Source organism: Notamacropus eugenii, chromosome 2, assembly GCF_028372415.1.
Source record: "Notamacropus eugenii isolate mMacEug1 chromosome 2, mMacEug1.pri_v2, whole genome shotgun sequence".
Classification (NCBI taxonomy): Eukaryota; Metazoa; Chordata; class Mammalia; order Diprotodontia; family Macropodidae; genus Notamacropus; species Notamacropus eugenii.
In genome coordinates this window covers 331,965,553-331,991,916 of record NC_092873.1, presented here as the reverse complement: position 1 = coordinate 331,991,916, position 26,364 = coordinate 331,965,553, and the positions used below count along the sequence as shown (strand labels likewise).

The 26,364-nt window shown below is 38.1% G+C and overlaps 1 protein-coding gene across 13 annotated transcripts in view; it reads left to right on the top strand.

Annotated features, from left to right (window-relative positions):
* LOC140528056 (cilia- and flagella-associated protein 337-like) overlaps positions 1–26,364 on the top strand; it is a 165,045-nt gene that overhangs the window by 48,832 nt on the left and 89,849 nt on the right. For 11 of the 13 annotated variants that reach the window (XM_072645514.1, XM_072645515.1, XM_072645511.1 and 8 more), the window contains 4 exons: positions 8,615–8,740; positions 9,913–10,084; positions 12,478–12,524; positions 25,265–25,402. In XM_072645514.1, the coding sequence (XP_072501615.1) occupies positions 8,615–8,740; positions 9,913–10,084; positions 12,478–12,524; positions 25,265–25,402 (483 nt within the window). Of the gene's footprint in view, positions 1–8,614; positions 8,741–9,896; positions 10,085–12,477; positions 12,525–25,264; positions 25,403–26,364 lie in introns of all 13 variants that reach the window. The other 2 variants (XM_072645522.1, XM_072645520.1) reach the window with 2 other exon arrangements.

Genomic DNA, 26,364 nt, shown 5'->3' with positions numbered 1-26,364 from the left:
AATTGAGACATTAACATACTGGTGGTAGAGTTGTAAAGTGATTCAACCAATCTGGAGAGCAATTTGGAACTACACCTAGAGGCCTATAAAACTGCAAATTCTTTAACCCAGCAATACCATTATTAGATCTGTGTCCCAAAGAAATATAAAACAAAAAGGAAAAGTACTTATATGTGCAAAAATATTTATAGCATCTCTTTTTGTGATGGCGAAGAACTAAGGGGATTTCCATCAAACAAGTTGTGATACATGATTGTGATGAAATACTATTGTGCCACCAAAATTGTTGAGCAGTATGTTCTCATAAAAATCTAGAAAAACTTATATGTTGCAAAGTGAACTGAGCAAAACCAGAACACTGTACATAATAACAGCAATTTTATGCAGTGATCAACTGTGAATGACTTAACCATTCTCAGCAATACAAAGATCCAAGACAATTCCAAAGGACTTAAGATGAAAAATGCATCCATCCCCAAAGAAAGAATTGCTGAAGTCTGAATATAAATTGAAGCTTACTTTTTTTTAGATTTATTGTTTTCATGGATTTTTTTGTGGTCTGTGTTTTCTTTTACAACATAACTAATATGGAAATATGTTTTGCATGACAGACCATGTATAACCAATATAAAACTGATAGTCTTCTCAATGATATGGGAGGAGAGGGAAAAAGGAAGAGAATCTAGAACTCAAAATTTTTTAAAAAAACAAGTGTTAAAAATTGCTTTTACATGTAATTGGAAAAAATAAAATATTTTTTAAAAAATATTAAGAAGAGATGGAAAAGACTTTTTACAGAGGGTAGGACTGTAGTTAAGACTTCAAGGAAGTTGGGAGGTGAAGAGGAAGGAAAGAGTTCCAAGCATGAAGGGCAATCAGTGAAAGTAATGCTCAGTCAGGAGATGAAATATAGTGTGCAAAGAATAGTAAAAAAAACACAGTTTCCCAAGTGCAATACAGACCACTCTCCTGTTCAATTCTGCACCTACTTCATTGTCCTCCCACAGTATAGGTAAAAGACATGTGCTAATAGATCAGTTCTATGGGTTGTCCATCTAAATGCATATCATACTCTAGGCATTCTTCACCTGTGTGGTTTTTTGTTTGTTTGTTTTTTTCCTGTGTGGATAGTTTGGCTGGATGCTAAGTAAAAGACTTTTTTATAAGTTGTATTTCTCCATATCTTACTCTTTTTAAAAATTTATTTATTCATTCTTATCTTTTAACATTTATTTCCACAAGATTTTGAGTTCCAAATTTTCTCTTCTCTCCCCCAAGATGGCATACATTCTGATGACCCCTTCCCCCAGTCTGCCCTCCCTTCTGTCACCCCCCCTACTCTTATTCCCTTCTCCATTATTTTCTCATAGGGCAAGATAGATTGCTTATTTTATTTCCCAGTTGCCTGTAAAAACAATTTGTTTTTAAAACTTTTGAGCTCCAAATTCTCTTCCTTCTTCCCTCCCCACCCACCCTCACTGAGAAGGCAAGCAATTCAATACAGGTTATACATGAGTAGTTATGCAAAACTTTTTCATAATAGTCATGTTGTGAAAGACTAATTATATTTCCCTCCAACCTATCGCACCCCCCACTTACTCTATTTTCTCCTTTGAGCCTGTCCCTTTTCAAAAGTATATTCTTCTGACTACCCCTTATCCCAATCTGCCCTCTATTCTTTCATCCCCTCACTCTTTATCCCCTTATCCCCTTCCCCCTTACTTTCCTGTAGGGTAAGATACCCAGTTGAGTGTATATGTTATTCCTTCCTTAAGCCAAAGCCAATGAGAGTAAGGTTCACTCTTTCCCTCTCACATCTCCCCTCTTCCTCTCCATTGTGAAACTTTTTTCTTGCTTCTTTTATGTGAGATAATGTACTCCATTCTATCTCTTCTTTTCATGTTTTTCCAGTATATTCCTCTTTCACCCTTAATTTTATTTTTTAGATATTATCTCTTCACATTCAACTTGCCCTGTGCCCTCTATCTATCCATCCATCTATCTATCTATTTAATCTATCTTTATCTATATTTATGTATAAATATACACATAGCTATACATACATATACATACCTATATATATATATATATATATATATACATACATACATAATTTTATTTATATATATTTCCTCCAACTACCCTGATACTGAGAAAAGTTTCATGAGTTAAAATATCATCTTTCCATGTAGGAATGTAAACAGTTCAACTTCAATAAGTCCCTTATGATTTCTCTTTCGTAGCTACCTTTTCATGATTCTCTTGATTTTTGTATTTAAAAGCCAAATTTTCAAAGCCAAGATGGCAGAGTAGAAAGACACACATATGTTAGCTCTGAACCCACAGCCCATAAAATACCTGTAAAGAACTCCCAACAAATTCTGGAGCAGCAGAAGCAACAGAACAATGGAGTGGAGGAGATTTCTGTTCCAGAAAGACTTGAAAAACTGACACAAAAGGTCCATCATGCCCCGGACCCGGAGCAGAGCCTAGCCCTGCCTTGGCCACATGGCACCAAGAGGAGCAGATTCCAGCAAGCTTCAGGGACAGAATCTCCCGCAGCAGCCCAGGTCCCTCCATCCACAGGCACCAAGGGTCAGTGAAAGAGTCTTTTTGGCTCGCCTAGAGGGTAGCGGGGTGTCTCCATAACTCAGGCCCCCAGGAGTCAGCAGCAGAGACAGCAGCAGACAGGGGCTCCCAAAGCAGGCAAGAGCTCAGATCCATTGTTGAAGGTCTCCACGTTAACCCCCTGAGGGAACTGAGCCCCGTGTGGCGGCCCTGCTCCCACCTGAGCAACTAAACTTAATCTCACACTGAATAGCAGCCCTGCGCACACCAAAAGCCCTAAGGCTGGGGAGTGGCATTTGAATCTCAGCCCCCAAGTGTTGGCTGGGCTGATCTGGAGGTGTGGTGGGTGTGGAGAGAAAACTCAGAAGTCAAGTCACTGGCTGGGAAAATGCCCAGAAAAGGGGAAAAAAATTAGACCATAGAAGATTACTTTCTTGGTGAACAGATATCTCCTCCCATCCTTTTGGATGAGGAAGAACAAGGCTTACCATCAGGGAAAGGCACAGAAGTCAAGGCTTCTGTATCTCAAACATCCAGAATAAACATTCAATGGGCTCAGGCTATGGAAGAGCTGAAAAAGGATTTTGAAAATTAAGTTAGAGAGATGGAGGAAAAACTGGGAAGAGAAATGAGAGAGATGCAAGGAAAGCATGAAAAGCAGGTCAACACCTTGATAAAGGAGACTCAAAAAAATGCTGAAGAAAATAACACCTTGAAAAATAGGCTAACTCAATTGGCAAAAGAGGTTCAAAAAGCCAATGAGGAGAAGAATGCTTTAAAAAGCAGAATTAGCCAAATGGAAAAGGAGGTTCAAAAGCTCACTGAAGAAAATAGTTCTTTTAAAATTAGAATGAAACCGATGGAGGCTAATGACTTTATGAGAAACCAAGAAATCACAAAACAAAAACCAAAAGAATGAAAAAATGGAAGATAATGTGAAATATCTCATTGGAAAAACAACTGACCTGGAAAATAGATCCAGGAGAGACAATTTAAAATTATGGGACTACCTGAAAGCCATGATCAAAAAAAAAGAGCCTAGATATCATCTTTCATGAAATTATCAAGGAAAACTGCCCTGACATTCTAGAACCAGAGGGCAAAATAAGTATTCAAGGAATCCACAGATCACCGCCTGAAAGAGATCCAAAAAGAGAAACTCCTAGGAACATTGTGGCCAAATTCCAGAGTTCGCTGGTCAAGGAGAAAATATTGCAAGAAGCTAGAAACAATTCAAGTACTATGGAAATACAATCAAGATAATACAAGATCTAGCAGCTTCTACACTAAGGGATCGAAGGGCGTGGAATATCATATTCTAGAAGTCAAAGAAACTAGGACTAAAACCAAGAATCACCTACCCAGCAAAACTGAGTATAATATTTCAGGGGAAAAAATGGTCTTTCAATGAAATAGAGGACATTCAAGCATTCTTGATGAAAAGATCAGAGCTGAAAAGAAAATTTGACCTTCAAACACAAGAATGAAGAGAAGCATGAAAAGGTAAACAGCAAAGAAAAGCCATAAGGGGCTTACTAAAGTTGAACTGTTTACATTCCTACATGGAAAGACAATATTTGTAACTCTTGAAACTTTTCAGTATCTGGGTAGTTGATGGGATTACACACATACACACACACACACACACACACACATACACACACACAGAGAGACAAAGAGCACAGAGTGAATTGAATAGGATGGGATCATATCTTAAAAAAATGAAATTAAGCAGTGAGAGAGAAATATATTGGGAGGAGAAAGGGAGAAATGGAATGGGGCAAATTATCTCTCATAAAAGAGGCAAGCAAAAGACTTTTTAGTGGAGGAAAAAAGAAGGGAGGTGAGAGAAAAACATGAAGTTTACTCTCATCACATTCTGCTAAAGGAAGGAATAAAATGCACACTCATTTAGGTATGAAAACCTATCTTACAATACAGGAAAGTGGTGGTGAAGGGGATAAATGGGGGGGGCGGGGGGAGATGATGGAAGGGAGGTCAATGGGAGGAGGGAACAACTTGAAGTCAATACTCTTGTGGAGGGACAGGATCAAAAAAGAGAATAGAAGCAATGAGGGCAGGATAGGATGGAGGGAAATATAGTTAGTCTTACATAACACAACTATTATGGAAGTCATTTACAAAACTACACAGATATGGCCTATATTGAATTGCTTGCCTTCCAAAGGGAATGGGTGGGGAGGGAGGGATGAAGAGAAGTTGGAACTCAAAGTTTTAGGAATAACTGTGGAGTACTGTTCTTGCTACTAGGAAATAAGAAATACAGGTAATGGGGTATAGAAAGTTATCTGGCCCCACAGGACAAAAGAGAAGATGGGGACAAGGGAAGGGAGGGATGATAGAAGAGAGGGCAGATTGGTGATAGGGGCAATTAGAATGCTCAGTGTTTTGGGGTGGGGGAGGGGACAAATGGGGAGAAAATTTGGAACCCAAAATTTTGTGAAAATGAATGTTAAAAATTAAATAAATAAATTTTTTAAAAAAACATAAATTGGAGAGAATCATCAGAGGGAAGGGAGATCAGGAAAGTCTTCTTATAGAAGGGGGATCTTAGCTGGGACTTAAAGGAAACCAAGGAAGCCAGAAAGTAGAGATAAGGAAGGACAGAGCTCCAGACTTGGGGGCTAGTCAATGAAAATGCCCAGAATCTGGAGATAGTGTCTTGTGCTAGGAACAATAACAGGTGCTGCTGTCCATCTCAACATTCTAAGGAAAATGTTGAGTTTTTAGAACGGTTGTTCATGAGCCCCCACTGGTATGTTTCTCATTAACATCAGTCATACAGATTCAATTGTGTTTTTAAAAGCATATTTATGTTTACAATAAAAAAAAGGTAAATTTTCTATTCAACTCTGGTCTTTTCAACAAGAATGTTTAGAAATCCTCTAGTTAATTGAAATTCCATTTTTTCCCCTGAAGTATTATACTCAGTTTTTCTGGATGGGTGATTCTTGGTTTTAATCCTAACTCCTCTGACCCCCAGAATATCATATTCCAAGCCCTTCAATCCCTTAATGTAGAAGCTGCTAGACCTTATATTATCCTGACTGTGTTTCCACAATATTCAAATTGTTTCTTTCTGACTGCTTGCAATATTTGCTCTTTGATCTGGGAGCTCTGGAATTTGGCTACAATATTCCTAAGGATCTCTTTTGGGATATTTCCTTTTGGGATCTCTTTCAGTAAGCAATCGCTGGATTCTTTCAATATCCATTTTACCCTCTGGCTCTAGAATATCAGGGCAGTTCTCCTTGGTAATTTCTTGAAAGATCATGTCTAGGCCCTTTTTTTGATCATGGTTTTCAGATAGTCCAATAATTTTTAAATTTTCTCTCCTGGATCTATTTTCCAGGTCAGTTGTTTTTTCAATGAGATATTTCACATTGTCTGCTATTTTTTCATTCTTTTGGTTTTGTTTTATAATTTCTTGATTTTTTCATAGAGTAATTAGCTTCCATCTGCTCCATTCTAATATTTAAGGAATTGCTTTCTTCAGTGAGCTTTTGGACCTCCTTTTCTATCTGACCAATTCTGCTCTTTAAGGAATTCTTTTCCTTATTGGCTTTTTGGACCTCTTTTGCCATTTGTGTTAGTCTACTTTTAAGATGTTATTTTCTTCAGTATTTTGGGGGTCTCCTTTAGCAAGCTGTTGACTTGTTTTTCATGACTTTCTTGCATCATTCTCATCTCTCTTTTCAATTTCTCCTCTATTTCTCCTTCTTGATTTTCAAAATCCTTTTTGAGCTCTTCCATGGTCTATAACCAATTCACATTTTTCTTGAAGGTTTTTGATGTAGGAATTTTGACTTTTGACGTCTTCTTCTGGTTGTGTGTTTTGATCTCCTTTGTCACCAAAGTAAGATTCTACAGTCTTGAGTTTTTATGGTGTTTGCTCATTTTCCCAGTCAAATACTTGACTTTTTAACTCTTTATTAAGGTAGGACTCTGCTTCCAGTGAGGGTAGGAGTGGATGTGAGTGTACTGCTTGATCCCTTATTGTCTGCGGACCCAGAGTTCCAGAAGCAGTTGCTGCTGCTGCTGCTGCTGCTGCTGCTGCTGCTGCTGCTGCCTCTACCTCCACCACCAAAGACCTGAGACCTGACTCCAGTTGGTCCGCAATCCTCTTTCACTGAGGTCCCACAGAGATTTCCCATTGATCTTCCATGCTCTCTTTGGTGTTTGTGGGTTGAGAAATCTGGAAATTTCTGGAAACAGAAACACTGGAAACAAGCACAGCTGTGAGTGATTCAGTCCCCTGAAGCCTGCTCCAGCCCTCTCTGTGTGTAGCCCTTGCTGAACTGTGCTCCACTCCCAACCTGGTGCAATAGACCTTTAGTGTTGACCTTCCCAGTTGTCTTGGGCTGGAGATTTATTTTACTCTGTCATTTTATGGGTTCTTCAGATCTCGAATTTGTTCAGAACTATTTCTTACAGGTATTTAGAAGGATTTGAGAGAAAGCTCAAGCAAGTTCCTGCTTTTACTCCACCATCTTGGTTCCACCTCCATATCTTACTCTTAACTTGTAATAACAAGTTAATATTTGTGTTTGTTATTTAGCATATTAGTTATGTCTATTTCTTCACGACCCCATTTGAAATTTTCTTGGCAAAGATATGAGAGTGCTTTGCCATTTCTTTCTCCAGCTCATTTTACAGAAGTGGAAACTGAGGCAAACAGGGTTAAATGACTTGCCCAGGGTTACACAACTAATAAACATCTGAGACAGGGGCAACTATCTAGGTAGCATAATGGATAGAGCACTAGCTCTGAAGTCAGGAAGCTCTAAGTTCACATCTAGCCTCAGATACTTAGTGTCTTTTCAGGGATTATACTGCTAGTATATGTCAAGGGCAGGATTTGAATCAGGTCTTTATGACTCCAAAACCAATCCTTTATCCCCCCTTTTGGGGGGACATTAAGAGTTAAGTGACTTGCCCTGGATCACACAGACAGCAAGTGTCTGAGTTCAGATTTGAACTCAGGTCTTCCTGATTTAAAGGCTGAGATCCATCCATTGCACCACCTAACTGTTCACCTCTACCATTTCAATACAAATTCTTACAAACCACTTTATTTCTTTAAGAAAAAATGACCTAAAAGATATGGTCTAAAATGACCAGGTATAGTTGTAAAACATATCTGGCCATTGGCATAGTGAACTCACCTTAAGGAAGCACTCTGCCACTGTCAATGCAGAGACGGTCTGCAATTTGAAACTCACAAATTACCTGTGAAAGATTAAGTGATGTTCAAGGTCATAAAGCAATTTGATGTAAGAGATGGGGACTTGAACCCATGTTACTGAATCAAGACCAGCTCTTTGATTCTGATGCCTTGCAGCTTCTCAAATACCATATAATGGTATTATATATGTATATATATATATATGTATATATATATATGTATGTATATATATATATATGTATATATATATATATTAGTAATGTTAATAGAATAGGAGGATCTTCCTCACCCATTAATAGGCCTAACACATGGAGTTTGTGAACACGCAGAGCCTGTGGTCACATGGAGAAGCTTGCCCAAGGAGAGAGAACATGAGCAGAGAGTGAGACCAGACAGAGCAGAGAGAGAGAGAATCAAGCTATGAGTGGGCAGAGGGAGGGATTTGTCTAGGGGGACTTGTTTTTGTGGGGAGGCCTGACAGAAAGAAGGTTTAAGATATCTGCGCTCCCTGGATTAGGGATAAATACCCTGTTAAATCTCACCTCCTAGTATTCTAATGATGTCCGAAATAAATATTTTGGTTTTGCCTTTGAGGAAGAGAGTTTATTATAGTTTGCAAATTTACCCTGGAAATATACATGCATATTCATAGTGACTGCTTTGGATATGGCATTGGCATTACACCTCTTCAAATAAATAGTATGTAAGACAGTAATTCTGAAGTAACCTTAAAAGTTGTTGTAAACACCTTTACCTTACGAAAGGAATGACCTATAGATTAGCTCCAAAGAAAACATAAGAACCCATCTTAGTATGATCTTCTTTCTTCCTTTTTCTCAGCAAGAGTCAACTACTCGGATCTTAGCCATCTTTTCTCCTTCTACTTCACACTCATTTGTGACTGTCAGCAAAGGAGGAATTCTCAGTTTCTGGGACAATAACCTGCAGCTCCAGAAGACATATGAGGTGATGACCCCAATGCTAGAGCTACAGGAGTACAAAATTGTGTCTAAGGCATACATTCCAAGAAGAGATTTCTGATGCCTGCCCATAGCAAGGGTATTAATAGAAATATAAATTTAAAAGTTAGCTTTCAGAGGCCAACAGTACATGCTGCTGACAAAGAGAGGGTTTGATGACTATCCTTTCTTCCTTTGCCAACTGTACTTATATTCAGACAGCACAAACACGCAGGAACAGAATAAATTTACACACCCATCAGGAAAGCAGTTTATATGGTATGAAAAGTAATACAAACTAACCTCTTTTCCAGCATTGAGGGGAAAATGAAGGGAATGAGCATTTATTGAGTACCTACTAGGTGCTAGGCACTATGCTCAGTAATTTTGATTCTCAAAACAACCTTGTGAGGTAGGTGCTATTATTATTCCCATTTTACAATTACAGAAACTTAACTGAGGCAAACAGAAATGAAGCGATTTAACCAGGGTCACACAGCTAGTAAGTGTCTGAGGCTGGACTTGAACTCAGGGCTCCCTAACTCCAGGCCCACTACTCTGTCCATTGTACCACCTGGTTGGCTAAAACTAAAAGACTAACTCTTGCTAGAAGCAAACAAGGCTACATCAGAGTTTTTCTCTATTTATATGCTTCAGGGACCATGATTTGACCTCTGATGTAGCTAAACCTGCATATTATTGAGGCATATCAAATCAGAATTCTGGTGTATCTGCTACCTAAAGAGTTGTTACTTTCTAAAGATTCCCTCTTTTCACTCCCATATCTATGATCTTCTTTCTGATGGAGAGGAAAGGAATTTTGTTCTAAGACACATTTTTCCACTTAACGTAAGGAAATGTTTCTCAACAAGGAGAGTCATCCAAAAGTTAGATGGGTCTCCTTAGTAGATATCGGGTTTCCCTTTCACCCAAGGTCTTCACAAGTAAGTCTGGATGACATTTTCTCAAGGATGCTTATAAAGGGTAGAAGGGACTTTTGGAAAGATGCACATTGGACTAAGCAAGTCCATGAATTCAGTCCCAGCACTGACATTCTGTGGCTCTGCATAGACTGCATTGGAGGATGGATTCTGGGCCTGGAATTGCTTCTGAGCAGCTCAGGGTGGCACCAGAGCCCCACTTTTAAGATCTCTGTCTCCCAGCCTTGTCTCCTGACAGATGTTAGCAGATGCTGTTGAGGCTCCAACAGGAAAGAAGAAAATCAAAGTCTGGACAACAGACGCTGTCTACATGCCTAATGTTCACAAAATTGCCGTTGCTACAACCAGCAGAAAAATGTACTTTTTTGAGGTGTCTCTGGGCCCCATCTTTGAAGATTTCCATCTATTTGGTAGGATTTACCACCTTGAACAGCCTACATTTACAATAATTTATGTTTATTTGATGCTTTCCAGTTCATAGTGCAATAGCCTAGTGAGAGAGATATCATAAATACATGTAGGGTCATGGGATTTTTGAGTGAGAAATAAGCTGACAGGCCACTGAGTTCTACTTCATTTAAAGAAGAAAAAATGAGGCTCAGAGAGTTCAGGTAATTTGTTCATATTCACACAGGGAATAAATGGTAGAAAAACGATTCAACCTAAATCTTCTGACTGGGAATGCTTATTAGTCCCATTTTAGAAATAAGAAAACTGAGGCTTAAGGGACTTGAGTACAGTTACATGGCTAGTGGGTGAGAAAGCTGGAATACAAACCCAAGTTTTATGACAAATAATTGTTCTCCGTACAATCTAAAGAATGAGTTTATTATTGACAAATTGAAAAGAACACCATTCTCACTGAAGATGGCCTAACAGATTGTTGATTTTTACTTATAAGTCTGATTATCTTTTCCTTTTTTTTTTAACTATGTGCCCTTGGGCAAGTCATTTAACCTCTGTCTACTTCAGTTTCCTCATCTATAAAATGAAGATAATTACAACACCTCCCAGGGTTGTTGTGAGGTTAAAATAAGGTAATATTTGTAAAGGGCTTTGAAAACTTTAAAGCTCTATGTAGATGGTAGATATTATGAATTTGGGCAGCTAGGTGGTGCAGTAGATATAACTCTTAGCCTGTAATCAGGAAGACTTGAGTTCAAAGGCAGCCTCAGACACATACTAATTGTATGACCCTGGGCAAGTCATTTAACCATGTTTGCCTCAATTTCCTCACCTGTAAAATGAGCCGGAGAAAGAAATGGCAAACCACTCCAGCATCTTTCCCAAGAAAACCCCAAATAGAATCACAAAGAGTCAAACAAAACTAAACAACAACAAATCATTTCTTTGTTTCTTGGTTTGTTTTAAGCATTGATGGTATCCTAATTTAAGTCATTCTCTCTACCCCATTATTACAAATATACATCCATATCTTGGTACTGGTACAAAGTTCATGGCTTGCCCTATTCCACAAGGGTCTGTCTGTTGTTCTATAATTGTCCTAGAACAGATTCTTCCTCAAGAGGGCTGAGTGAACCTCTCTGAGACTGATGGTTGTAAAGGATCCATCCAGTATCTAGGCAGTAGCCACAGAATGAGAAGGTATATATAGGTCACAATCTGCTCCAGTGGAGAGAGGACCTATAACAGTGAGATCATGGATCCACTCAAGTACAGAAGCACCTTCTTCAAAACAGCATTTATAGCTTTGACTAACAGAAGATGGCACTACCCATTACCTGAGCCTGTTCAACATAAGGACCTGGTAGCTCCATTTTCACCTCATTGTTTTAAAAAAATGTAAAGTTTCTCTGGCTCCCAAAGCACTAACTACCCCTATTCTCTTAACTCCATCTATATTATTGGGGGCAGCATTTGTCTAGGGGCATGATATATATGGATTTATCCAATTAGAAACTTGCAGTTTGTGATGCACCAGCCTCTAAGAAACTCTACCTTCTTCCTTCCAATATTACATTTTAGTACAATCAATCAGAGCAGTAAGGCTTAAGGGAGTCAATCACATAAACTTGTGTTTGTTTATTTATATCATTAATCAACGTTAGCATATAATAAGCATTCAAGAGTAACTGTGGCTAGGAGATGTATTTCCCTGCAACCAACTTGATGACGAGCATATTTTAACAAGGCCAGTTCTTTGATTACTGTTGTCAAGCTTGTATCTGAAGTCTATCTAGTTATTAGTATATGCCAGGGCTTACACTGCACTTTTGTAGTCATAGAGAAGAACACCATGATGACACATTGGAAGAATACTTTACCAAGGAATCATCTACTTTATATATGGGGAAAAGTGATCTAGGCTTGATATTATGGGAAAATATTTAGACTAGAAGTCAAGAAATGACTTCTAGGTTTGGCTCTGGTGCTAATGCACTCTGTGGTCTTGGGTAAGTCACTTTACCTCTGAGACTCAGTTTCCCCATTTACAAAAGTAGGGTTTAACTATGGTAACCATTCTATGACCTTTCTTAGTCAAAGCTATCTAGTTGCCCAATACTGGACCAATAAACGTTTTTTCCGTGTGATAACTTCCAAATTATAACACTTTTCCTCTCCATAAACAATGTTTTCTATGTAAAGAAGTCATTTGCTTCTGACTTTTAACCTTAAATTATACTTATATGGGTGTATAACTACAAATACACATATATATATAATATGTGTATGTGTATGTATGTATATATATATATGTGTGTGTGTGTGTATATATATATGTATATATATATATATATATATCTTTATATATATATATATACTTGTTCCTCTGTTTCTACAGCCCTGAACTACATTCCAACATCAGTATTCTACTGGTATAACACAGAAGTAAGTATAAGAAATATCTACTATACAAACTGGGTTAGAATGTAATCATGTTGCATAATCTTATATGGTGATACCTATGTTTTAATGTGAAAATATTTACTTCAAAACTTGTCTTAATCTTTCAGAGTTATCTTCTAGGAAAAAAAAATCAGAACTAAAACCAGAAGGTCAAGAGTTGACCTGTGCACTTGAATCTGCAATTAATGAGATCTAGATCAAAATTGTGTCTTTCATTTTCTCAGAATGGTATACAAATTTCTTTTAACAATTATAATACTAAAAGATTTTTTTGTAATCAGTGACTCTGATAAAGGCCTCCTTTCTAAAATATAGAGAGAACTAAGTCAAATTTATAAGAATACAAATTTATAAGAAAACAAATTTATAAAAATACAACATAAGAATTGATAAATGGTCAAAGGATATGAACAGGCAGTTTTCAAATGAAGAAATTAAAGCTATCTATAGTCATATGAAAAAATGCTCTAAATCACTATTGATTAGAGAAATGCAAATCAAAACAATTCTGAGGTACCACCTCATACCTATCAAATTGGCTAACATGATCAAATAGGAAAATTATAAATGCTGGAGAAGATGTGGGAAAATTGAAATACTAATGCATTGTTGCTTGGAGTTGTGAACTGATCTAATTTTTCTGAAGATCAATTTGGAACTATACTCAAAGGCCTATAAATATGCATACCCCTTGACCCAGAAATACCACTTTTAGGGCTGTATCCCAAAGAGATCACAAAAATGGAGAAAGGACCTGTGTGTACAAAAATATTTATAGCAGATCTTTTTTGTGGTGGCAAAGAGTTGGAAATTGAGGGGATGCCCATCAGTTGAGCAATGGCTGAACAAGTTGTAGTATATGAATGTAATGGAATACTATTGTGTTATAAGAAATGATGAGCAGGAAGACTTCAGAAAAATCTGGAAAGCCTTGAATAGACTGATGTTGAGTGAAGTGAGCAGAACCAGGAGAACATTGTTCACAGTAACAGCCACAATGTGCAATGACTAATTTTGATAGACTTATCTCTTCTTAGCAGTGCAAGGATCCAAGACAATTCCAAGACTCATGATTGAAGATGCTGTCCACATTCAGAAAAAGAACTATGGAGTTTGAATGCAAATTGAAGCACAGTATTTGCTCTTTCTCTTTTCTTCTTTGTGTTTGTTTCTTCTTTCTCATAGCTTCTCCCATCATTTCTAATTCTTCTTGACAACATGACTAATATGAAAATAGGTTCAATATTGTATATGTAGAGCCTATATCAAATTACATGCCATCTTGGGGTGGAGGGAGGAGAGAGATAAGGAGAAAATTTGTAACTCAAAGTCTTTTTGAAGTGAATGTTCAAAACTAAAAATTAATTAATTAATTAAAAATTATAACCCTAAAGATATCTGATAGTAAAATAGTCAGACTTTTCTCCAGGATAGTAGTGAAGATCCCTGCCAATGATAAAGTAGTGAATGAGCAAAACAGCGAGAGGTCTCAGGTCCTAAGTTTTCCAAATGATAGGATATTGACTCTCTGAGAAGTTTGGCCCTAGCAAAAATAACCTTGGGGGAATGCTGAAGCATCAATATGATATTCACAGTGCCTACAGCACAATTCTGAATCGTAAAATACAACAGACTCTCCCCATGGAAGACAGAACCAAAACATGTATTCAGACACCACAAGACCAAATCCATCATAGTAACAAAAATCTATACACAATAACAATGCAGAGAACAACACCATCCCCAGGCCTTCCCCCATTAAGCTTCCTAAAAACCAGCTCCATTAAACAAATTACAAATAAACTCTTTCACTCACACTAGCCAGCTGCCTGCTTGCCTGCATCATTCCTAACTCTGAGTAGACTCTGACCAATTTCCTCTCAGCTCTGCTGTAGCCTCTTCCTGTTCCACCCTTCCTATTCTATCCTGTTCAGCAAGCTCCTCCCACCACAGGCTCCATGTGGCTCAGACTTCCATGTGACCCAGGCAGGTTACATGGGCTTATTAATGGATGGCAAAGATCTTCCCATTAATAAGCACAATTACATTAATTATCAATAAGCAAAAATACATTATCAATACAGATGCCTGTTATCTCCTGGTAGAAGTAGCTGAGGGAATGATTTTAATTCAAAAATGGATTTTATTCCTTGAACTCCTGGATTTTCTTTGGGAATTGCCTACATGAGAATGTTGAAGCTAAACTAAATTTATATTCCTGAGTTGGCCTGCCTATAGACCAATAAAGTCTTGTGTTATTAGTTCTGAGCCTAGCATAGGCATTATGCCTACAGGGCAGTTGTTTTTAAATACATTTGTTTATTTCTTTTCCCATTGAAAAATGTTTCTCATTGCCCCTGGGAGTGTCATAAAACCTATTCTGCCAATTTCTTTCTTTGCTCTCCAAGAAGTACCCATGAGTCATCTTTCTATATAATTGCTATTCCTTTCTTTCTTCTGCTTTTACAAGAATATTTATCAAGATTATTATAATTCAGTTTCTCCAGAAATAAGTCCACTTTTTGGTTACTAGACAAGGATTCCATATTTAGAATACTAATATTCTAACTGTTTGGATTTATGGAAGACCTAAAAAGTGTATGACTCTTACGACCATATGACCCTTCTGCAAAATCGTGCTCTAGTGTCTCATACTGTGTGGAGGGGACCTTAAGATCTCGTAAGCTATGCCATTAGTATGCAGAGTCTGTCAGGTTCTACCAAGCTGGAAAACTTTGAGAACAATCCCAGCAACAGACCAGATATGTTAGCTAAGTTGAACAGGCTCATTAACAGTAGTATGGTGATCTCAGCAGTCCTTAAAACCAAGAAAAATACAAACTGGTCCTTAGTTCTGTGTGCCCCACCCCCAGCTTCTGCTGTGACAATGGGAAAGGGGAGTAGGGTGGTGTGCAGAGACTTCTAAGCTATGTGTCCTGAATAACTCTCAAAATATAGAGAACAAGAATAAATCAAAACAGTGTGAGAATAAATGAGGCATATTCCATATTCTTTTTTCTCTTTTATTTTCAGTGTTCTACAATCACTACCATATAACTTAGATTTTTTTCTCCTCCCTCCCTTCCCAACTTCCCCCCTCCCTCCCCAAGACAGCCTACAATTTTGTATAGGTTCTACACATACATTCTTATTAAATACATTTTCAACATAATCATGTTGTATAGAAGAATTAAAATGAATGGGAGTAATCATATGACAAACCAAAAGGTAATACAAAAGAAGACGATCTGCTACATTCTGCAAATGAATTCCATAGTTCTTTCTCTGGATGTGGAAGGCATTTTGCCTTAAAAGACCATTGGGAATTTTTTAAGTCTTTGAGTTGCTATTAAGTTCTAAGTCTACCAGAAAAGATTCTTGCATACTGTGGTTGTTGCTGTGTACAAAGGTCTCCTGGTTCTGCTCCTTTCACTTAGTATCAGAGCATATTAAGTCTTTTCAAGCCTCTGTGAAGTCTTCCTGTTCATCGTTTCTTATAGTGCAATAGTATTCTATTACATTTATATTCCATAATATTTTTAGCCGTTCCCCAATTGATGGGCATCCCCTTAATTTCCAGTTTTTGGCCACCACAAAGAAAACTGCTGTAAATATTTTTGTACATGTAGGACCCTTTCCCATTTCTATGACTTCTTGGGGATACAGTCCTAGAAGTGGTATTGTTGGATCAAAGGGCATGTATATTTTTGTAGCCCTTTTGGCATAGTTTCAAATTGCTCTCCAGAATTCTGGGATCAGCTCACAGCTCCATCAACAATGAATTAGTGTTCTAACTCTCCCACATCTTCTCCAACACTTATCATCTACCTGTTTTGTTATATTAGCCAATCTGACAGGTGTGATGAAGTACCTCAGAGTTGTTTTGATTTGCATCTCTCTAATTAATAGTGATTTACAGGATTTCTTCATATGGCTATAGATATCTTGAATTTCTTCCTCTGAAAACTGCCTGTTCATATTCTTTGACCATTTATCAATTGGGGAATGACATATATTCTTGTACATTTGACTCCGTTCTCTATATATTTTAGAAATGAGACCTTTATCACAGACACTAGTTGCAAAGATTCTTTCCCAGTTTTCTGCTTCCCTCCTAATCTTGGTTGCATGGGATTTGGTTGTGCAAAAACTTCTCAGTTTAATGTAATCATTTTGTAACGTATCCATTTTGCACTTCATAATGCTTTCTATCTCTTCTTTAGTCAAAAATTCTTCCCTTCTCCATAAATCTGATAAATACACTATTCCTTGCTCCACTAATTTGTTTATAGTATCAATCTTTATACCTAGATTATGTACCCATTTGGACTTTATTCTTGTGTACAGGGTCAGGCATTGGTCTATGTCTACTTTCTGGTGAAGCTGGTGTCCTTAGATTTATCAAACACTAGATTGCTATATTCATTGCCTTCTGTGTCTTCAGTACCTACCCTATTCCACTTGTCTACTCTTCTGTTTCTTAGCCAGTACCAAATGGTTTTGATAATTGCTGCTTTATAATACAATTTGAGATCTGGTAGAGCTAGGCCACCTTCCCTAGCATTTCTTTTCATTAGTTCCCTTGATATTCTGAACCTTTTGTTCTTCCAGATGAATTTTGGTATTATGTTTTTCCAGCTCTAGAAAATAGTTATTTGATAGTTTGATTGGTATGGCACTAAATAAGTACATTAATTTATGTAGAATTGTCATTTTTATTATATTGGCTTGGCCTACCCATGAGCAACTGATGTTTTTCCACTTACTTAGATCTGACTTTATTTGTGCAAAAAGTTTCTTGTAGTTGTGGTCGTATAGTCTCTGGATTTGTTTTGGCAGGTAGACTCCCAAATATTTTATAGTGTCTACCCTAGCTTTAAATGGTATTTCTCTTTCTATCTCTTGCTGTTGGACTTTGTTAATAATATATAGAAATGTAGAGATTTGTGTGGGTTTATTTTGTGACCTGCAACTTGGTCAAAATTATTTATTATTTCAAGTAGTTTTTTACTTGAATCTCTGGGATTCTCTAAGTATGTCATCATATCATCTGCAAAGAGTGATAACTTAGTTTGTTCTTAGCCTATTCTAATTCCTTCAATTTCTTTGTCTTCTCTAATTGCTACAGCTAACATTTCTAGTACCATATTTAATAATATTGATCATAATGGACATCCTTGTTTCACCCTGATCTTTTTAGAAATGCATCTACCTTATCTCCATTACGTATAATGCTTGCTCTAGGTTTTAGGTAGATATTGCTTATTATTTTTATAGAAAGTTCCACTTATTTCTATGATTTCCAGTGTTTTTAACAGGAATAGGTGCTGTATTTTGTCAAAAACTTTTTCTGTATCTATTGAGATTAACGTGGTTTTTGTTAGGTTTGTTGTTGATGTGAAACAATAATGCTAATTATTTTCCTAATATTGAACCAGACCTGTACTCCTGGCATGAATTCCACCTGATCATAATGTATTATTCTCATGATAGTTGCTGTATTCTGTTTGCTAAAATCTTACTTAAAATTTTTGCATCTATATTCATTAGAGAAATTGGTCTATGATTTTCTTTCTCTGTTTTGGCTCTTCCTGGTTTAGGTATCAAAACCATATTTGTATCATAAAAAGAATTTGAGAGGACTCTTTCTTTCCCAGTTTTCTGAAATAGTCCATATAGTATTGAAATTAACTGTTCTTTAAATGTTTCATAGAATTCACTTGTAAATCTATCTGGTCCTGGAGATTTTTTCCTAGTGAGTTCATTGATGGCTTGTTCAATTTCATTTTCTGAGATGGAGTTGTTTATGTATTCAACTTTCTCTTCTTTTAACCTGGGCAATTTACATTTTTCAAAATAATCATCCATCTCATTTAGATTGTCGAATTTATGGACATAAAGTTGGGCAAAGTAATTTCTAATTGTTGTTTTAATTTCCTCCTCATTGGAGGTGAGTTTACCCCTTTCATTTTTGATATTGGTAATTTGGTTTTCTTCTTTTTTTTAGTAAAATTGACCAAAAGTTTATCAATTTTGTTGGTTTTTTCATAAAACTAACTCAGTTTTTTTATTAGTCCAATAGTTTTCTTAATTTCAATTTTATTAATCTCTCCTTTGGTTTTCAGTATTTTAATTTGGTATTTACTTGGGGATTTTCAATTTGTTCTTTCTCTAGCTTTTTCAGCTGCATTCCCAATTTATTGATCTCCTCATTCTCTATTTTATTCATGTAAGCATTCAAAGATAGAAAGCTTTCCCTAAGAACTGCATTTGCAGTATCCCATAAGATTTGGTAGGTTGCCTCATTATTGTCATTCTCTTGAATGAAGTTGTTAATTGTTTCTGTGATTTTTTGTTTAGCACCCTCCTTCTTTAGGGTTAGATTATTTAGTTTCCAATTAATTTTTGGTCTATCTTTCCATGGCCTTTTATTACATATAATTTTTATTGCATTATGATCTGAGAAGGATGCATTAACTATCTCCGCCTTTCTGCACTGGATTGTGAGGTTTTTATGCCCTAGTACATGGTCAATTGTTGTATATGTGCCATGTACTACTGAGAAAAAGGTATATTCCTTTCTATTCCCATTCAGTTTTCTCCAGAGATCTATCATATCTACCTTATCCAGTTATATTCACTTCCTTAACTTCTTTCTTGTTAATTTTAAGGTTAGGTTTATCAAGTTCAGAGAGGGGGAGGTTGAGGTCCCACACTAGTATAGTCTTGCTGTCTATTTCTTTCTGTAACTTCCTTAACTTCTCCTCTAAGAATTTGGATGCTATACCACTTAGAGAATATATGTTTAGTGATGATATTGCTTCATTATCGATGGTGCCTTTTAGGAGGATATAGTTTCCTTCCTTATCTTTTTTGATTAGATCTATTTCTGCTTTAGCTTTGTCTGAGATTAGAGTTGCTACCCCTGCTTTTTTTTATGTCAGCTGAAGCACAATATATTCTGCTCCAACCTTTTACCTTTACCCTGAGTGTTTCCCCCCATTTCAAATGTGTTTCTTGTAAACACCGTATTGTTGGATTATGACTTTTTTTTATTTAACTTTTAACATTTATTTTCACAAAGTTTTGGGTTACAAATTTTCTCCCCTTTTGTCCCCTCCCCCCCCAACCCAAGCATTCTAATTGCCCCTGTGACCAATCTGCTCTCTCTTCTATCCTCCCTCTCTGCCCTTGTCTCTGTCTTCTCTTTTGTCCTGTAGGGCCAGATAGCTTTCTTTACCCCTTAACCTGTATTTCTTATTTCCTAGTGGTAAGAACATTACAGTTGATCCTAACATTTTGAGTTCCAACTTCTTTAGCTCCCTCCCTCTCCACCCCTTCCCTTTGGAGGACAAGCAATTCAATATAGGCCAAATCTGTGTAGTTTTGCAAATGATTTCCATACTAGTTGTGTTGTATAGGACTAACTATATTTCCCTCCATCCTATCCTGTCCCCCATTACTTCTATTCTCTTATGATCCTTTCCCTCCCCATGAGTGTCGACCTCGTATTGCATTCTCCTCCCCATGCCCTCCCCTCTATCCTCCCCCCCACCCTGCTTGTGTCCTTGTCCCCCACTCTCCTGTATTGTGAGATAGGTTTTCCTATCAAAATGAGTGTGCATTTTATTCTTTCCTTTAGTGGAATGTGATGAGAGTAGACCTCATGATTTTCTCTCGCCTCCCCTCTTTATCCCTCCACTAATAAGTCTTTTGCTTGCCTCTTTTATGAGAGATAATTTGCCCCATTCCATTTCTCCCTTTCTCCTCCCAATATTTCTCTCTCACTGCTTGATTTCATTTTTTTTTAATATATGATCCCATCCTCTTCAATTCACTCTGTGCACTCTGTCTCTATGTATGTGTGCGTGTGTGCATGTGTGTGTGTGTACTCCCACCCAGTACCCAGATACTGAAAAATTTCAAGAGTTACAAATATTGTCTTTCCATGTAGGAATGTAAACAGTTCAACTTTAGTAAGTCCTTTATGACTTCTCTTTGCTGTTCATCTTTTCATGGTTCTCTTCATTCTTGTGTTTGAAAGTCAAATTTTCTTTTCAGCTCTGGTTTTTTCATCAAGAAAACCTGAAAATCCTCCATTTCATTGAAAGACCATTTTTTTTCCTGAAGTATTATACTCAGTTTTTCTGGGTAGGTGATTCTTGGTTTTAGTCCTAGTTCCTTTGACTTCTGGAATATCCTATTCCATTCTCTTCGATCCCTTAATGTAGAGGGTGCCAGATCTTGTGTTATCCTGATTGTATTTCCACAATACTTGAATTGTTTTTTTCTAGCTGCTTGCAATATTTTCTCTTTCACCTGGGAATTCTGGAATTTGGCCACAATGTTCCTAGGAGTTTCTCTTTTTGGATCTCTTTCATGCGGTGTTCTGTGGATTCCTTGAATATTTATTTTGCCGTCTGGTTCTAGAATCTCAGGGCAGTTTTCATTGATAATTTCATGGAAGATGATGTCTAGGCTCTTCTTTTGATCATGGTTTTCAGGTAGTCCCAGAATTTTTACATTGTCTCTCCTGAATCTATTTTCCAGGTCAGTTGTTTTTCCAATAAGATATTTCACATTATCTTCCATTTTTCCAATCTTCTCGCTATGTTCTGTGATATCTGTCTTTCTCATAAAGTCCTTAGCGTCCATCTGTGCCATTCTAGTTTTGAAAGAACTATTTTCTTCAGTGAGCTTTTGAATCTCCTTTTCCATTTGGCTAATTCTGCTTTTGAAAGCATTCTTCTCCTCATTGGCTTTTTGAACCTCTTTTGCCAATTGAGTTAGGCTAGTTTTCAAGGTGTTAATTTCTTCAACATTTTTTTGGTTCTCCTTTAGCAGGGAGCTGATCTGCTTTTCATGCTTCTCTTTCATCCCTCTCATTTCTCTTCCCAGTTTTTCCTCCACCTCTCTAACTTGATTTTCAAAATTCTTTTTGAGCTCTTCCATGGCCTGAGCCCATTGGGTGGGCTGGGACACAGAATCCTTGATTTCTGTGTCTTTGTCTGATGGTAAGCATTGTTCTTCCTCATCAGAAAGGAAGGGAGGAAATGTCTGTTCTCCAAGAAAGTAGCCATCAATAGTTTTATTTCTTTTCCCTTTTCTGGGCATTCTCCCCAGCCAGTGACTTGACCTCTGAATATTCTCCTCACACCCACCTCGCTTCCTGGTCCTCCCAGCCAGCGTTTGGGGACCGGGATTCAAATGCTGCTTCCCGCCTTAGGGCTTTTGGCAGGGGCAGGGCTGCTATTCAGTGTGAGAATTAAGTTCAGATGGTCAGGTCAAGGCAGGGCCGCCTCTCAGGCTCAGTTCCCTCAGGGGGTTTATGTACAGACCTTCCACAATGGATCCAGGCTCCCGCCCGCTTGGGGAGCCGCTGTCTGCAACCACCTCTCAGCTTCTATCTCCCGGGGGGGGGGGGCCCGAGCCATGGGGGCACCCCACTCCCCTCTCAACCCGCCAAAGAGACTCTCTCACCGACCCCCGTCACCTGTGGGTGGAGGGGCTTGTGCCGCCCTGGAGATCCCATCCCTGAAGCCTGCTCAGATCTGTGCCTCTCGGAGCCGCGGCCGCCGCAGGTCTGGGCTGGGCTCCGCGTCTGCAGTGTGACAGACCTTTTGCAAGAGGTTTGCAGGTCCCTCTGTGGGTGGAGCGACCTGCGTGGCCTCTGGAGATCCCATCCCCAAAGCCCGCTCGGATCTTTTCCTCACGGTGTCGCAGCCGCTGCAGGGCTGCACTCAGCTCCCAGTCCCGGCACCCAGTCCGCAGCGCAAAGGACCCCCCCGCGAGAGGTTTGCAGGTCTCTCCGGAACAGAAATCTTCCTCGCTCCAATATTCCGTGGCCTCTGGGTGCAGAATTCACCGTGAGTTGGTCCCCTCTAGCCGTTCTGTGGGTTGTGGGTTCGGAGCTATGTGTATGTGCATCTTTCTACTCCGCCATCTTGGCTCCCTGGATTATGACTTTTAATCCATTCTGCTATCCATCTCCATTTTATGGGAGAGTTCATCCCATTCACATTCACAGTTACGATTACTCTCTATATCTTTTCCTCCATCCTCTTTCCCACCATTTGTGCTTTTAGTTCTCCCTTCTCCTTTCCCCTCCACATTAGAGTTGTAATTTTTGAGCACCACCTCCCACAGTCTTCCCTTCCTTCTTTCAGCCCACCTCCCTTTTACTCCCTTTTACTACTTCTTCTCTCCCTTTTAGCCTCCTCTCCACTTTCTTGCCCCCTTCCCCTCTTACTGCCTATAGAACTAGTTAGATTTATATACTTAAGTTTGTTGTTCCCTCCTTGAACCAAATCAAATGACAGTACCTCACAAACAATGCTCATCTCCTTCCCCTCTTTCCCTCTACTGAAATATATTTTTATACTTCTTCCTCTGATGTAATTTACCATTTTCTGCTTCCTCCTTTTCACATCTGCTGTTACAATCACTTCACATGCTTAAATCACATTTTTATCATCACATACCCGCTCCCTCTATCTATGTATATCCCTTTTATATTTCATAATAGATATACAAGTCTCAAGATTAACAAGTATCATCTTCCCTTATAGGAAGGTAAACAGTTTGCCCAAATCGAGTAACAAGTTTTTCTTTTCCCCTGTTTACCTTTTTAAGACTTGTTTGAGACCTGCATTTGAAGATCTAATTTTGTATTGAGTTCTGGCCTTTTTATCAGGAAGGTCTGGAAATTCCTTATTTCACTGAATGTCTATCTCTTTGTCTGAAATGTTATGTTGAACTTTGCTGGGTAATTGATCCTTGATTATAGTCCCAGCTCCTTTGCCTTACAGAACATCATATTCCAATTCCTTCCATCTTTGATGTAGAAACTGCACAGTCCTGTGTAATCCTGACTGTAGCTCCTCAATATTTGAGTGGTTTCTTTCTGGCTGCCTCTAATATTTTCTCCTTCACTTGATAGTTCTGGAATTTGGCAACAATATTTCTTGGTGTTTTTAGTTTGGGATCCCTTTAGAGAGGTGAATGGTGGATTCTTTCGATGTCTATTTTGCCCTCTGGATCTAGCATATCTGGGCAGTTTTGAATGATAATTTCTTGGAAGATATTGTCAAAGGCAAGAAAGGGAAGGGGAGACAGCATTTTGCTATGTTCTCCTCATCAACCTTAAGTCTATCCTGGTCTGTGAATCTGCCACAATCTGCCTCCTATTGGATTCTGCACCTCCAAAATTTGGTCAGATTCTCTTTTTAGAGATATCTGAAGGATTTTGTCTAAGAACTTAGGTGAGTAGTTGCTCTCATTCCACCATCTTGGCTCTGCCGCCCCCTCAACCCCTCATATTCCATATTCTTTATGTCCTGTTTGCTGATGGAATTGTCCTGAAGAGTCTTCATCTATTTTTTTTTACTTGACCTATGATTTCATCAGCATAAGGAGCTCCCAATGAAGAATTTCCTCTGTCAATGCAGATCAATACCTTCTTTGAAACTTATAGCCTTAGAGAACTGCCTGGGGGGATGGCACTGAAAGATTTAAGAGATTGGCCCAAAGTATCTCAGCCAGTACAGATCAGAGTAGAGACCTGAACCCACATCTTTCTGACCCTGGGATTAATCCTCCACCATGCCATACTGCTACTCAATCCCAATGGTCTCATTCAATTACAGAAAGCCATCCTTTTATCCTCCTATCAAATATTAAACCTCTAAGAACAATAGTAGGAAAAGGACTTTTTCTAGCACAATTTCCATCTGAACTCCATTGATATAAAATAAAAGATAAGAATAAGAACAAGAATTAGTAATATTACTACTAATAATAATACTTCATACTTTCATGGTACTTTAAAGTTCACAAAGTACTTAACATTATCTTATTTGATCCTCACAACAATGCTGTAAAGTGGGGGATATTATTATCTTTTTGTAGATGAGCCAACTGAGACCAAGAGAGGTTAAGTTTCTTGCCTGGAGTCACACAGTTAATAAGTCTCTTGATATGAGACTTGATTCTATGTCTTCCTGATTCCACCTACAACATTTTATTCACCATATAATGCTACCTCTGAAGTGACTTGCCCAAGGTCACATAGCTAGTAAGTGACAAAGCCAGTATTTGAACTCAGATCCTTTTATTCCAAATCTATAGTAATTTATGCTCTTTGCTACCTGTCTTACTTTGGGTAAATTACTTAGTCTCTCAGGCCCTCAGTTTCCTCACCTACAGGATAAGAGGATTGGACTAGGCAATGTATGAAGTCCCTTCTAGCTCCATATTATGATTTTATAAACTGACTTACCCATAATCACACAGCTGATAAATATCATCAGCAGACTTTGAATTCAGGTCTTCCTGATTCCAGGGTTTAACACCATAATGATGCCTCTCAGATACATGTCTTCTTTAACAGCTAAATAGACTAGACATTCTGTGTGCCCATGATGGCTGTTGTCCTTCCTTACCTGGCCTATCTAAGTATTCAGAAAACCCTGCAGCCATCAGATTCATGCTGTCTACCTTTAGAAGAAATTGTGTCTGACTACAACTTGGAGTTCAAATATCATAGTAAGTTTAGAAGCCTTTTTGGGGAATATCTTAAAGAGGATGATAAGCTAACTATCTCTCTGGAAGTTTGTATGCAATTCTGCTTCAGAGTCAGAGAGATATTATGTTATTCCTCCAAGTGACCTCTAGTCCTATGATCCTGTGGTTTCTAACACTGGTTTCTTTTCTCTCCCTGACAGTCTGAAGAGAGCTGTTCTATATTACTATGGGGTGATGACCATGGAGGAGTGAGTGTGCTCAGGTTCCTCCACCCCAACAAAAGCCTATATGAAAAGTCCTTATTTGAGCAGTCTGGGTTCTCTGGAATCTACTTGCAGGTGGGGGAATTATAAGTACACCTGTCATTATAGAAAAAAAAAATGATCAGCCTTGCTTAAAATGTGCTAGGTCAGGGCACAGGATAAAGGGAAAGGGAAGAAGACACCCAGCCAGCACCTGTGGAGACTTTGAAAGGAAATTGAGGAAGACAAAGCCTTCACTTTGAGTGATACTGTTAAACCTCATTATAAACAACAATGAGAAATTGTTCAATATAAAACTCTGCAGGAAGTAGCAGTCACTAGATTCTGAAATCTAGGGTAGAACAGCTGGCTCATAATGTTCAAATGTACATTTGAGAGGAAGCTGCAAGACTGGCTGTGTTCACAACCCATTCAGAGACTGCACTTGTTTAATAAATACTCTGCCAAGAAGACTGGTTTAAAACAACAGCATGAGTTTCTTCCTGCCATCTTAACACACAAAAGTCTTCATGAAGGTCTAACTAGGAGTGGGTGAATAATAATATGGGGAAATAATCCAAACGCATCATAATCATCACAGTGCTTTGTACACGTTAAGCACTTAATGTTTGTCGTATTAAATTGTTCCACTGAGTCACACTTATAGAGACTCACATTTCTATGGTTTTCAAAGGTTTGCAAATTGCTTCCTTCAGAGCAGTCCTGTAAGGTAGGTTGTATAAGTGATGGTGGGAACTCTCTCCACCAACAGAAGTCAGCAACTTGTTTATAATGTAATATCTTAAAAGTCTTGCCTGTGGCTCTCAAATGTTAAGTGATTTGCACATGGTCTCACAGCAGAAGTATCCCTGACTCTCAAGACAATAATCGTCTATCTAATATATCACACTGCCTCTCAGTATAAGCACTATAATCTTCATTTAGAGATGAGGAAATGGAGGCTCAAAAGAAATTACTTGCTTAGTCACATAAGTAGCCAATGCTAGGTTGTGACTTACACTGAGGTTCTGTTTCCTATGAAGATTCAATGTCTCATA